This window comes from Nicotiana attenuata, unplaced genomic scaffold, assembly GCF_001879085.1.
Source record: "Nicotiana attenuata strain UT unplaced genomic scaffold, NIATTr2, whole genome shotgun sequence".
Taxonomy (NCBI): domain Eukaryota; kingdom Viridiplantae; phylum Streptophyta; class Magnoliopsida; order Solanales; family Solanaceae; genus Nicotiana; species Nicotiana attenuata.
In genome coordinates, this window is record NW_017671434.1 from 23,813 (window position 1) to 37,500 (window position 13,688).

A 13,688-nucleotide genomic window follows, 5' to 3' on the forward strand; every position below is an offset into this window, starting at 1 on the left:
AAAATAAAATACAAAAAAAAGTTATAGCCGTTGTACCGGTCCGGTCCGGCCCGGTTAAACAGGTACAGGGTACTGTTCACGTGGACCAGGTTTGACCGGTCCGGTTAAAAAAAAAGTAAACGGACTAACCCCCTCTACCCCTCCTACCCAGCCCACCCGGCCCCCTATGTACCGGGCCGGTCCGGTTTCTGGTTTTAACCGGTCTGGGCCGGTCCGGTTACGGGTCAACCCGGCCCGTTAGACACCCTTAGCCCATAGTAACGAGGACTTAACTTCTGATTAACCTTTTTAGCAAGGGAGCGAAGCTTGAAAGGTTGCATGCGAAGATAAACCAAATCACCAGGCTGAAATACAACTTCACGACGCTTAGCATCAGCATAAAGTTTCATTTGAACTTGAGCATGGGTTAGATTAGCTTTGAGTTCATCCAGAATTGTGTTGCGAGCAACAAGCTGCTGGTTGACCTCTTCGACAGCAGAAATTTCATCAGTGAACTTCAACAAGGAAGGAGGATCTCGTCCATATAACGCTCTAAAGGGAGTCAACTTGGTGGAACCATGGTAAGTGGTATTAAACTAAAATTCAGCCCAAGGAATCCATTTTGGCCACTGTTTTGGATGTGCCCCTGCAAAACATCGCAAATAAGTCTCCAAAGAGCTATTGACAACCTCAGTTTGACCGTCGGTCTGAGGGTGATAACCTGAGCTCAATTTGAGGTTAGTGCCGAACAATTTAAATAATTCCTGCCAAAATTGGCTGATAAAAACCCGATCTCGGTCTGAAACAATAGATTTGGAAAAGCCATGCAGTAGTACAACCTCACGAACAAACAGCTCAGCAATACTCTTTGCTGTATATGGATGAGATGTGGCTATATTTGGTGAAACGGTCCACCACAACTAGTATAGTATCGTACCCCATTACTTTTGGTAATCCACTGATGAAATCCATAGAAATATCATCCCAAACTTTGGTAGGAATAGGCAATGGTTGCATCAAGCCAGCGGGACTAAGGGTTTCATACTTGTTCTGCTTGCAAACTTCACAACTAGCCACAAAGTTTTGTACATCCCTTTTAATTCCATTCCAATACAACACCTGTGAGATACGCTTGTATGTCCGGAAAAAACCTAAATGACCACCTGTAGGTGAAGAGTGAAATTCTTTAAGGAGCATAGGAATGTGTAATGAAGAATGGGAAATCACCAACCGACTTTTGAAAAATAGGCAGCCATTTTTTAGAGCATAATTCGGTTGTGAAGCTGGATCTCGAAGCAAATCTTGTGTCACTTGACGAAGTTGATCATCTTGTTGAATTTCTGTGACAAGATCATCTAAGGTACTGTTGTGTAAAACAGAAAAGGCCATGAAATGAAACTGGCGAGACAAAGCGTCAGCTGCCTTATTCTCACAACCTGGGCGATATTGAATCTCAAAATCAAATCCCATCAACTTGCTGACCCATTTTTGTTGCTCTTCAGCCATGACATGCTGGCCCATGAGAAATTGGAGACTTCTTTGGTCCGTCCGGATAATGAAATGTCGACCCATTAGATAATGATGCCACTTCTGTACAGCTAAAACAATAGCCATTAACTTTCTCTCATATACTGATTTAGATTGTACTCGAATAGAGAGTCCTTGGATGAGAAAAGCAATGGGCCGTCCTTCTTGCATTAAGACAGCTCCAATTCCAAATCCTGAAGCATCAGTCTCAAGCACAAACACCTTGTTAAAATCCGGTAGTGCCAAAACTGGCAAAGTGACCATAGCCTGCTTAAGAGAACCGAAAGCTAATTGAGCTTTGTTATTCCAACTAAAAGCATCTTTCTTGAGCAATTGTGTGAGTGGCCTGGCTATCTTCCCATAGTCACGAACAAACTTCCTGTAGTAACTAGTAAGTCCCAAAAATCCTCTCAAACCTTTAACATCTTTGAGAATTGGCCAATTAACCATACTTGTTATTTTGGAAGGATCTGCTGAAACTCCATCTGCTGAAATAATATGCCCTAACTACTCCAGTTATTGCTGTCCAAAATGACATTTTTTCCGATTGACGACCAAGTTATGAAGTTTTAAAATTTGCAGCACCTCCCGCCAATGATCCAATGAGTAGCAAAATTTGCACTATAAACTAATATGTCATCAAAAAAGACCAATACAAACTTATGTAAGTAAGGACGAAATATATCATTCATCAAGGCTTGAAAAGTAGATGGAGCGTTGGTCAGTCCAAAAGGCATGAGCAAAAACTCATAGTGGCCTTCATGTGTACGAAAAGCTGTCTTCGCTACATCCTCCTTGCAAACCCGGATTTGATGATACCCGGATCTTAGATCCAATTTCGAGAATATAATGGCACCCCCAAGCTCATCTAGTAACTCATCAATTGCTGGAATTGGAAATTTATCTGGAATAGTAATCTTATTAAGGGCCCGATAATCCATGCAGAATCGCCAATTACCATCCTTTTTGCGAACTAGCAATACTGAACTAGAGAAAGGACTTGTACTTGGTTGGATGATACCAGCTACTAGCATTTCCCTTACAATTCACTCAATCTCATTTTTCTGGTAATGGGGGTAACGATATGGACGAATATTGGGTGGATTGGTTCCTGTTTTATGTTGGATAGCATGATCATGGCTCCTACTAGGTGGCAGCCATTTTGGTTCCTCAAATAACATTCCAAATTCTTCAAGTAATTGCTGCAAATCCAAATTCTCTTGTTCTTCCCTTGTTGTTAACTCATTTAGATTAACATAATACCCTTCTGCATCTTTTTGCAAGGCTTTAAACAGATTTTTGAGTGAAGCCACCGATTTGCACAATGAGGGGTCGCCTCGAACAACTCGTATTTGCCCCTCTATTTTAAATTTCAGTGTCAATCTTTTGAAATTGGCTTGGATACCCCCCAAAGTCTCTAGCCACTCGATTCCTAACACTACATCGGCACTGCCCAAATCAAAAAGAAAATAATCCTGTATTACCCGCATTTCATCTATCCACAATTCCACTTCTTTGCAACTTCCCATGCTTTTTACATGATGTCCATTCCCCACTTCTACCAAAAACGGCTTTGTTTATGTTTGTTTTAACCTTAATGCTTCAGCAACTATGCGAGAGATAAAAAATTTTGATGCTCCGCTATCAATCAACATAATAACCTTCTTTCCCAATATTGTTCCCCATCTTTCAAGGACTTTTTTGAGGTAAATCCTGCAATAGAGTGCAAGACAAATGCATTAACTTTTGTGGTTCCGTCTGTCCTAGAACATTTAATTGGTCTATCCCTGCGCTTATTACTTCCTCCATTTGCTCATCTATGTCTCCTTCTTGGTCATCCTCTGCTGCCACAATAAGTAGATTTAACTGTTTAAAATTGCACCGGTGATTAGGGCCATATTTTTCATCGCAGCAAAAACAAAGAACTTTTCTCAATTTATCTTGATATTCTGCATCAAATAGCCTTTTGTATGCTCCTCCACGCCTTGCAGAAGTTTCTGGCGTTGCCGGTACGATTTCTCCTCGCTTTTGTTCGTGAAATTATCGTGGTACTGTTGTAACAGCTGTACGTGCAGAGTTAAAGGGTGTTGTGGCTACACGCACATGAGGACTTGTAGTGCTTCCTTTTTGGTTGTTGTCAGTCACAGGGTAATGGGTTGGACCCCTAGGAAGTGCCATACGCATATGTCTTGGCAAGTGTGCTTGGCTGAGAGCCCAATTCTTCTCTTCAATCACCAGAGAATAAGGGTAATTCTAGCCTTCTAGGACGTGTTTCATCACGAAATTGTGGTTGAACCCCCTCACGTTGTCCATTGCCTCCCTGATTGCCGCTATTTCCTGCCATCATTTCTGCCTCTTTAGTTGGATCTGCGTGATTTGTCGGATTTCCCTTCATATGTCGAAGAATTTCAGCATCATGTTCATCCTTTTTCTGCATCCACTCCCGTAACTGGCCTAGGTAATCCCGTACTGCCCCAATCTCCTCTTGTACTTCATTCATTGTTTTCTCTAACCCTTCAATTCATCCTTCCATTCTGGTTGAAACCATGAAGGCTCTGATACCAAAAAAGTTAGGAAACCAGAATTTCTCCTAACTGTAATCAGTGAATTTGCAATACAGAACAACACTTCAACTATTCTTTATTGCTACCAACAAACAGAATAAGTTCTACAGAGAAACAAACAATAATTAGAACATTAATACACCTAACAACCAAGGTATTTTGAGGAACCTTAACCTCCAAATTTGCCAGAGAAAATACTACAGAAATAAACTGGTTGTCTTCCCTTCTTCCTAATATAATATAACACAAAATAACTGCTTGAACTGCTAGGTAACTACTACCAATACAGATACATAATAATAAATAAATAAAACAATTACATTTAAGCCTTATTTTCACCCTTCTTTCTGCGGGTATAGACCCTAGTAACAGCAGGTTTAACATACGCACTACCCGTGTTCCGATCCTAACAACAAACATAATAAGTAACTTGAAAAATAGAATAATATCCTACTCTAGCCAATTGAAATTGCACTAATCCGTAAAATTTCTTTACATTGTTAGTGTATATAATTTAAATCCCAGGGAATTTATACTTTTGCTTAACATACAGTAGTTTCACATTGCATTACATGAAGAATAGGAGTAGTATTCAAGGCCTTAGCAGTCATTACATTTTCAAGACTTTCGAAATCTTATACTCTCTAAAACTAATCACTGTGAAATACATGTAGACATTTAAGGAAAAAATTGATGTACATGTAAAAATTAACTTGTCTGCTTATAATTTTTCGACAGGTAAACCTGCAACCGGTTTCAAATCTACTGCCAAAGACCGAAGTTCGTCAACTTCGTCTTGAGTGAGTCTCCAACCCAATGCACCAGCAAATTCTTTAGCTTGATCTGCATTTTTGGCTCCTGGGATGGGAACAACATTCTCTTGTGCAATCAACCAATTCAGGACCACCTGTGGAAGGTAACAAGACAAGAGCAAATGAGTGCAAAAGCATTTTCCATTTTCTCTGTATTTTACATGGTAACAGAGCCAGGTCCGTTCCCGTTTGGGCCCCTATGATATTTTCTCCACGCTACAGTTGGTGATCTGGGCGTGCGAGGGGGTGTTAGAGTAGGTTAGAGTCCCACATGGTTAGGGAATGGGCTGGTAGTCTCCTTATATGGACTTGGCCAATCTTTCCCCCACGAGCTAACTTTTGGGGTTGAGTTAGGCCCAAGTGACATATCTTTACACAATGAAAATCATTATTTCCCTTCGCCTTTTCTCCTTAAGACTTTCCAAGAATTGCCCAAGTAACGACTATCATATTCCTAAAGTCATCCAAGAACCACCTAAAATACGAGTTTAAGGTCTATTATGCACTGATGACATATAAAATATTTATACGATCAGGTCACTTATTAAGCAGTTATAGGTAAATTTCTTGATAAGCAATAATTTGTAATCTAATAAATATAATAACTATCACAAGTTAAAATTCACTGAAGTATTAAAACATTTGTACACCATTAGGGTATTTAACTTAAATCCCTAATATATTGAATGTTGACTCAAAGGTGAACTTGGAATTTCCTCATGATTTTATAAATCTTGACTCAACGGACCATCGAAAAATAAAAAAATCTCGTTTTGATTAAGGATCACATACTAAGCTAGTAGGCTTCCTTTTTTGATAACTGAAAAATTCTGCTAAAAAGCTACTTTTTTAAAGCCAATCCAAACGGGCTCTAAATCATGAAATTTTCTAGAAATAGGGAAGACATACCTGTGTTGGAGTCTTACTGTAGCTTTCTCCTATCTCCTTTATTCTATTTATGAGTGGCTGCAACTGCAGTGCACAAATGTTCTTGAGACGTAAGAAGTGAAATTCTTAATAATCTGTAGTCATATACTATAGAGGCCTTACTTTGGTTAGAAATTCAGGAGTATAAATCTGTCCTCGAGGGCCAGTGGGTGGATTTTCTGGAGTATATTTCCCAGTCAAAGTCCCTGCATGAGTTTACAAATGTAAATCTGAGCCAAATAATTCCATGCAGAGTTGACGAAGATTTTCTTACTTCTAGCTTGAAACAGTGGCTAAATTTCACAAATGGTCGTATAACTATGACTTTTTTCATCGAAGTTATATAACTATGTTTTCTAACACAAAAATCATAACGCTTTCACCTACTCACACAAAAGTCACAATTGCCGGAAAACCTAACTTTCCGATGCAATTTTTTTACTCCACATTTTCCACTTTTTATTTTCAAATCTAATAAATTTTAACGTAATTAAGAGAGGACCGACCCGACCCCACCTAAATTTCAGGGTGCAACAGTAAGTTCTTTGAAGCTAACAGCATAATGTACTTGTAACACTATATATATGTGTGATGGCATAAAATAATTTCTATACCGGTGTGACAAAGGTGCAGGAAACCAGCTTACAAATTTATGTACATAAACAGCTTAAAGACTCTTCCGCTACTGCATTTCTTTTTAAAACTGCTATTAATGTACTTTGCTTGAGCCGAGAGTTTATCGGAAACAACCTCTCTACCGTTGCAAGATAGGGATAAGGCTGCGTACACACTACCCTCCCCAGACTCCACTTGTGGGATTACACCGAGTCTATTGTTGTTGTTGTTGTTGTGGTAAACAGCTTAAAGCCTCAGTAACTATTTATTTCATGTCTGAGGTCATTAATCAGGGCCATTGTACGTCTTCACAAGAAAACAGTTGCATACTAACAAAAATAGGCAACTTAACTGCATAATCAGGGTTTACCTTGAACTTATCACAAAAGAGAAAAAAGGATCAGGTTTTACCTTGAGCAATGGGTGAATATGCGATCAACGTGACTCCTAGTTCATCACAGGCAGCCTTTACACCATTTTCCTCTGGAAACCTATATATAAGGCTATAATTGACTTGATTTGAAGCTAGCGGAATACCTCTCCTCTTCAGCTGCTCGTATGCAGCGCGAAGACGCTTTTCTGAAACAAGAACTACTTCAATCGGCCAAATATCCAAAATGCTACCGAGTTGAGAGTGAAGTAAAAAAATCATCAATAACTGTCATAATACTTGAGTGACTAGAAATAATAGGTTTACCACTATAGTTAGATACTCCCACAGCTTTTACAAGGCCCTGCTCCACTGCATCTCCTAAACCATCAATATAACCTGAAAAGGATATTCTCATAGACTAAGCTTTTTCCATTTTATATGTTAAAGAAAAGTAACTGATTTGATGAATGGAACAAGGTAATCATTCAAGACAAACCTTCATTTCCCCATATTCCTGGCCTGAAAATTAGACCAAAAAAAGCTTTTGTCAACCATTGACTGTTTAATAGAATTGAGAAAAATAACCAAAGGAGAGGGCTCAAGAAGCCTACCAGTGAAGTTGATAAAGATCAACCGAAGAAAGTTCGAGACGTGCAAGAGAATCCTTGAGGGCCGCTAGGACACTTTGACGGCCTAGCCTCCACGGCAATGCAGCAAATTTAGTCGCAACAGCAACGTCGACTTCTGGATTACTTTCTTTTCTTTCCTTGATGAATCTAATATAACAGCAAAAACGTTAACTGTTAAAACAACAAACATGAAGAACATGCAACTTGATATTCTTTTGGCCACAAGTGAAAATAATGAACATTTAGGAGAACTTAGAGCTCACCTTCCTAGCAGTGTTTCAGAATTTATCGCACCGAATGAGAACTGCAAGTAGAGGAAATAGTGATTTTCTCGTGATTGTACAACTTTTCTGTACAACTTAGCAGACTAAGAGAATTGACAAATAAAAACCATTACTCACCCTTGAACCATAGACCTCAGCAGTATCGATAAATGTTATTCCACTATCAACGCTGGCGTCAAAAGCAGTCTTTGCAGCCTTCAGCTTCCTATCTGTGATCAGTGCAGTATAAGAAAAGAAACATGTTAGATAAATCTCTTCCAAGCCACTTTGCATCATAAACATGGGATTCTCTTGGTTTCACCAAACAAATGATAGCCTCAGGTTATGTTATTAACAAAATCACATTCAGCTGAGGGAACCGACGACTCAGGCATAACATTGGCAGGGGCGGAGCTACTGTTTCGGTAACGTGTTCGGCCAAACCTAGTAGTTTCGGTCTAAACCCTATATCGTCTTAAGAGATCCATTATTGATTTAAAACCCAGTGACTTAAAAGACCTAGAATCCCGAATCACACTTCAGTTTAAGATTGTACTTAGTGTATGACAATTGTGCGGTGGTGAATGTCACACAATATGGGATTAAGCCTCAATCCAATTGCAGCACCACGGAAAGATTTCGAAGTGCCTATGCACTATTAAGAAAATTGATGTGTGCTAATTACATCATTTTGTGTGCAGATGAGGACTATTAATATGATAGATATTAATTGGATATAATAACAAGTGTACGAGGTGTATTTGAAGTGATATAGGGCCTAAGGAGAGCCCTTGGGACAAGTCAAGTTGGAAATTTCATGATAGACTAAGTTCCAAATGAGTACGTGCAAGACCTAACTTTGGACGAGCATATCTAGATATATATAAAGAGTTATGTGGTGGAAACACTATCAAATGAAAGATCTTCGAGTCTAGTTCTAACGCTTCAAACCGTTCGTCATTTGGACATTCCTACAAGAAGTTATCATCAAATTACCAAAGGCTGGTAGTAGAGTACTGCCACATGGTCTGGGTCCGCATCTTAGCTTGGAGGAGGAGTGAATTGGGACGCGAAAGCGTCCGGGGCAGTATCCGAAACCCAGAAATTTGGGCCTATAAGTACAAAGTCGGGGAGAGAGAGTATTTTGAGCTTTTGGGGTTAGCGTTCTTGAGGTCAAGAGGCGTTTTTAAGCTCAAATCAAGTCCAACCAACTAAGGTAAGTTGTTAATGATATTTTGGGTTGATTCTTACTCAATATACATGATTTCTAATATCATTCTTGGATTCAAATACTAGATTTCATCATCAAATCCTCAAGAACACAAAAAACATCAAAGTTGTGGTTTTTCAAGATTGATCTACTAGATGTAATTCTAATGCTTCAAACTCGTTTATTATGAGTAGTTAGAAGTATTTAAAGCATTTATTACAAGTTTTAATGGTTGAAAGATTGGATTATAAAACTCTAGTTCATGGCATGAATAGTACTTTTGAGAAAATGAGAGAGAAGATGAATAGTAATCTTGGCGATGAAATTGATGAATACAATGAACCTTTGGAATTATTTGTTAGCAAAAGTTGGAAGTAATCAACTAAGTAATCACCCGAATTATATATTTTGCAAGTGTTTATTATGGAAGACGATGAATAGTAGCTTGGAGGCATTGGACAATTGATGTAGTATCATTAATGACTCCGAATGGGTATTAAAATATAAGAATGAAGTTGAATGGGCTAGCATGTGAAGCTATTCGGCGATTTGAGTTGTTTGAGGCTTGTGGTCAACTTATGAGCCTTAAATGAATATTGGTCAATATTTTAGGTCATATTTTGATGTAGTTAGGATATCTAATTGTAGATATCGATTTGTTGGTGATGTTTGAGCATTTTAATCAACATTGGAATGATGGAAGAGAATTGAAAGCTTGTGAATGTTAATAAAGCGAAAGCAAGGTAAGTTGATTAAAACTTACTCTTTTCTGAGGGATTTCTCTAAAAGCATGTTTCGAGTTAATGCTTAAGTTGTTTGCAAATGTGCTTCGTGCTTTTCTGAGTTAGTGTCATGTCGTTTTATAAAAATTTATTTTAAATCTTGTTGACAAAATGACACTTAAGGTAAATGTTACAAGTTTTTGTCAAAACTTACGTACTGATAAGAGTATATATATTTGAGTACTAAATATAAGTTTTGATGGAAAGTATTCCTGTTGAAAATTGATAATAGAATAGCACTTGTGGTATCTTTTAAAGATTGATATTAAATTGCTAAAGGCTTTAACATGTAAAAGATAGTTTATTTAAATTTTGTTCAAATGGTTTAGATTTTCTATTAATGTTATGGCTTGATTAAAAAAATAGATCCTTTGAGGCTACTATGCTATGAATCTATTTTTGAAATATCAAATGTTTTGGGCGTTACTTGTGTTTACCGAGATTGACTTCGGATGTATTGTGTTCGTCGTCATGAAGCTACATGTGCCGATGTAGGCGTAGATGGCCACTTTGTGGTATAGACTACGGTAGAGTGCTCTCCCGTGAGAGGGTACTATTTTGTGCTATTATTAGCATGGCTGGGTCAATTCGTCCGGCACTACTATGAGACGACCTGAGCAAGTAGGGTATATGATACTTGCCGCTAGGTACATAACCTAGTTGACCTTCTTGTGTCAGTGATGGTATAGTACTCCAGTGAAAGGTAAGGATGATTTTCTTATGTTTAGGCCTAAGGAGCCGAAAGTGATCTCAGTGACTTAAAGCAAATGGAATGATTTTGTATGATTTTATTCAAAATCTTGGATTGACATAAATGTTTTAAAAGTTCATATTGTGGGTTATATTTCACTTGTCTTTTATTTAAAATGATAAGGATCATGAATTGATAAAATTTCTTATCTTTTTATATCAAATATTGGCACATTATTTTTATAAAGTTTGTCCCAAGAACTTAAGTTAGCGAGAGTCTATGACACTTATTGAGTACCGTTGTGGTGTATTCAGCCCTTAGGGGCCCCCCTCCAGGGCTCCGGTTACTTTACATGTTTCAGAATGATATGTGATACGTGGCATGCGGTCAGGGTTAGGATGACTCTCTTCCTGAGGTTTTGGTGAGGCACCACTCCTATTTCGTGGTAGCTATCATGTTGTTTTCTTAATTTATGCTAGTCAGGTATTAGCCCAAGTGTTTGATCCTATTCTTTGGTATAAAGGCTCCATAGATAGTTGTGAAAAGTTGTAGTAATGGGGTTGTACACGACATACATAAAAATATATTTATTTTACTTAGTCTCATTGTTATTATCATTTCGAATTGGAAAATATTTTATCATTTAATTTGAAAATGTATATGATTTTCAACGAGCATCCCAGGTTGAATTGGTTTTCATGCATATGATTTGGGTGCATCATATGGTTTGGTTCGCTCGGGTCGGGTAGTGTGCCGGATGTCGGTCACGTGGTTTTGGGTGGTGACACCAATTTCCTTCTTTCCTTTGTAACAAAGTCACAAATCACAATCAAATTGGGGAGTCCATTACTCAAATGGTCACTCAACTATCCCAAATTATCGGCTAAAGTCACTTTTCTTTCATTTGTAACAACAAAGTCACTTAACTATGCCTATAGCACTCAGAAGGTCACTCAACTAGATTTTTCAAATTTTGGATTGCCAAATACCTATTTTACCCTCTTAATTATGAACATTTATCTTCGTTTTAGTTTTTTAAAATTTTTAATATTATGATTTTTCCATTTGTAATTTATATTATGGACTTACCTATAGAATAAATAAATTTTATTTATAAATTAAAAAATAAAAAGTATTTAAGCATATATAATGCTAGAATAACAAAATAATGAGCATAGTAAAACAAATTAATTAGAATAATTTGTTCGTAATAATAATTTTAGTATTAACAACAAAAATTCAAAAATTTATTTACACAATTCAGAATGAAAGAAAATAAAGGATGGAAAATATATATTTCATGCACGTAATATAAAAATAGTTATTTAAATAAAGGTATTTTTATATATACATTATATATTCTTGAAAATTATGCTCAGTTATATTATTATTCCGTCATTATATGAGTTGAAAATTTTATTTTTTATTTTATAAATAAAATATATTTATCTATAAGTAAGTCCAAAATGTAGATTAAAAAGAGAAAAAAAAATATTTAAGAAGTTAAAAAAATTGATAATTTAGAGGGTAAAATAGGTATTTCACAATCAAAAATTTGGAAAATCTAGTTGAGTGACCTTCTAAGTGCTATAGGTATAGTTAAGTGACTTTGTTGTTACAAACGAAAGAAAAATGACTTTACCAGATAATTTGGGATAGTTGAGTGACCATTTGAGTAATGAACTCTCAAATTGGGGGATTCGCTTCGAGCTACGTTCAATACCAGCAAACAAGACCATCTTACCAAGATTATCCAGCTTTCTATATACGTATTTCTTAAAATTTCCTGAATAAATATCCAGTAAATCCCTGACTGGTGACTTCTAAAAATTTAATACTATACTAAACAAACACAATACTAAGATAGTAATGGAGAAGAGGGGCATTATATAAATAAAAGTGTGCTCTTTCTAATTACTTAAAACTTTTAGATCAAATGATCATACAGTCCAATATGTTCTCAGAGCAGACAAAAGTCTTACATTCAAGTCTCACCACCACCTATTATAAAAATTAAATTTTCACGTGTTTGGCTAATGAAAAAAATGAAGCCCCACGTGAGGAGCGTGTTGAAAAGACAATTAAACAAATAAAAGTGTGTTTTTTCGAATGAAACTTTTAGATGAGATGGAAAACGAGTAGAAAATACTTTTCCAGAATAACCAAGCTTAGTACAGAATCAAATTCATCGACGAATGTAATCAAGATTTAGGAAACCAATAAGCAAAATGAATTACCCCAAGAAAATGCAAATAAAGAGAAAAGCATAATTGCCAAAATTTCAAAAACTTTCTCAATTCTATGAAAGTCACTAACAACAACAACAATAAACTCAGTGTAATCTCATAAGTGGGGTTTGAGAAGGATTGTGTAGAAGACCCTCGACTCAAAGGAAGATGAAAAAAGAAGCAATAACAACAAACAGTAACACCAGCAATACAATAAGAAAATCGAAACGAAAGAAATAATAAATAGTAATATCTAGGAATACTATGAAACTCACCGACAACAACAACAATAAACCTAGTGTAATCTCACAAGTGGGGTCTAGGTAGGGTAGTGTGAAACACCCTCGACTCAAAGAAAAATGAAAAAAGAAGCAGTAGCAACACGCAGTAACACCAGCAATCAAATAAGAAAATCGAAGCGAAAGAAACAACAAGCAGTAATAAAAATGGAAGAATTCTATGAAACTCACCATCCCACTCAAAGTTATTCCAATAGCTAGTATCACCCCAAGACCAAGCTCCAATACCAAGCTTTGTAACCTTCAAATCAGACCCACCAAGTTTCACCTTATCTTCTTCTGCTTTCACTATAACACTACTCTCAGAAGCTACAGCTCTAATTGTTTTCACCCTCCTTTGGCTCAAAGAACACAGACACGCACTGCTAAAATGCAAAGCCATTTGCGTTATTGAATTTTCAAGAATTCAAAAGACTCTTCTTTTTGCAGGGAAGAATGGTTCTCTTTTTCTACTTTTCAAGAATTCGTTAGAAACATGATGACAAACTTCCTATGGTTTTGTTTTGTTTTCACAAAAAGCACGACAATAATTCATTTGGAGGTTTTAGTTACTACATGTATGTTTTTCCCTCGTATGGTTATGTCCTAATTAGTTGGCTCCCCATTTCTTCCCACCACACGAAGTTACTTGCAAGTCCAATACTTTTCCCAAAAAGTTATAGCACAAATTTATAATAAAAAATCCAATTAGAGATAAAAATGGAAGAGAAGAAGAAAAAAAGAAAAGGTAAAATTGGAAGGGTGAATTAAATTTTAAGCCACAGATGGACACGTGGCAATATGATGCTA

General features: G+C 36.8%; 2 protein-coding genes across 2 annotated transcripts; both read right to left on the reverse strand.

Moving 5' to 3' along the window:
• Positions 1-2,075: 2,075 nt before the first annotated feature.
• Positions 2,076-2,540, reverse strand: LOC109208264 (RNA-directed DNA polymerase homolog). Its single transcript, XM_019371344.1, has one exon. The coding sequence runs from the start codon at positions 2,538-2,540 to the stop codon at positions 2,076-2,078; it is 465 nt and encodes a 154-aa protein (XP_019226889.1).
• A 2,034-nt stretch (positions 2,541-4,574) lies between these two features.
• On the reverse strand, positions 4,575-13,401 carry LOC109208266 (uncharacterized oxidoreductase At1g06690, chloroplastic-like). Its single transcript, XM_019371346.1, has 10 exons — positions 13,071-13,401; positions 7,828-7,919; positions 7,690-7,730; positions 7,409-7,573; positions 7,294-7,316; positions 7,122-7,193; positions 6,836-7,003; positions 5,933-6,015; positions 5,792-5,854; positions 4,575-4,977 (listed from the first exon to the last, which is right to left on the reverse strand). The coding sequence occupies exons 1-10, from the start codon at positions 13,279-13,281 to the stop codon at positions 4,792-4,794; spliced, it is 1,104 nt and encodes a 367-aa protein (XP_019226891.1). The 5' UTR covers positions 13,282-13,401; the 3' UTR covers positions 4,575-4,791.
• Between the last annotated feature and the right edge of the window lie 287 nt (positions 13,402-13,688).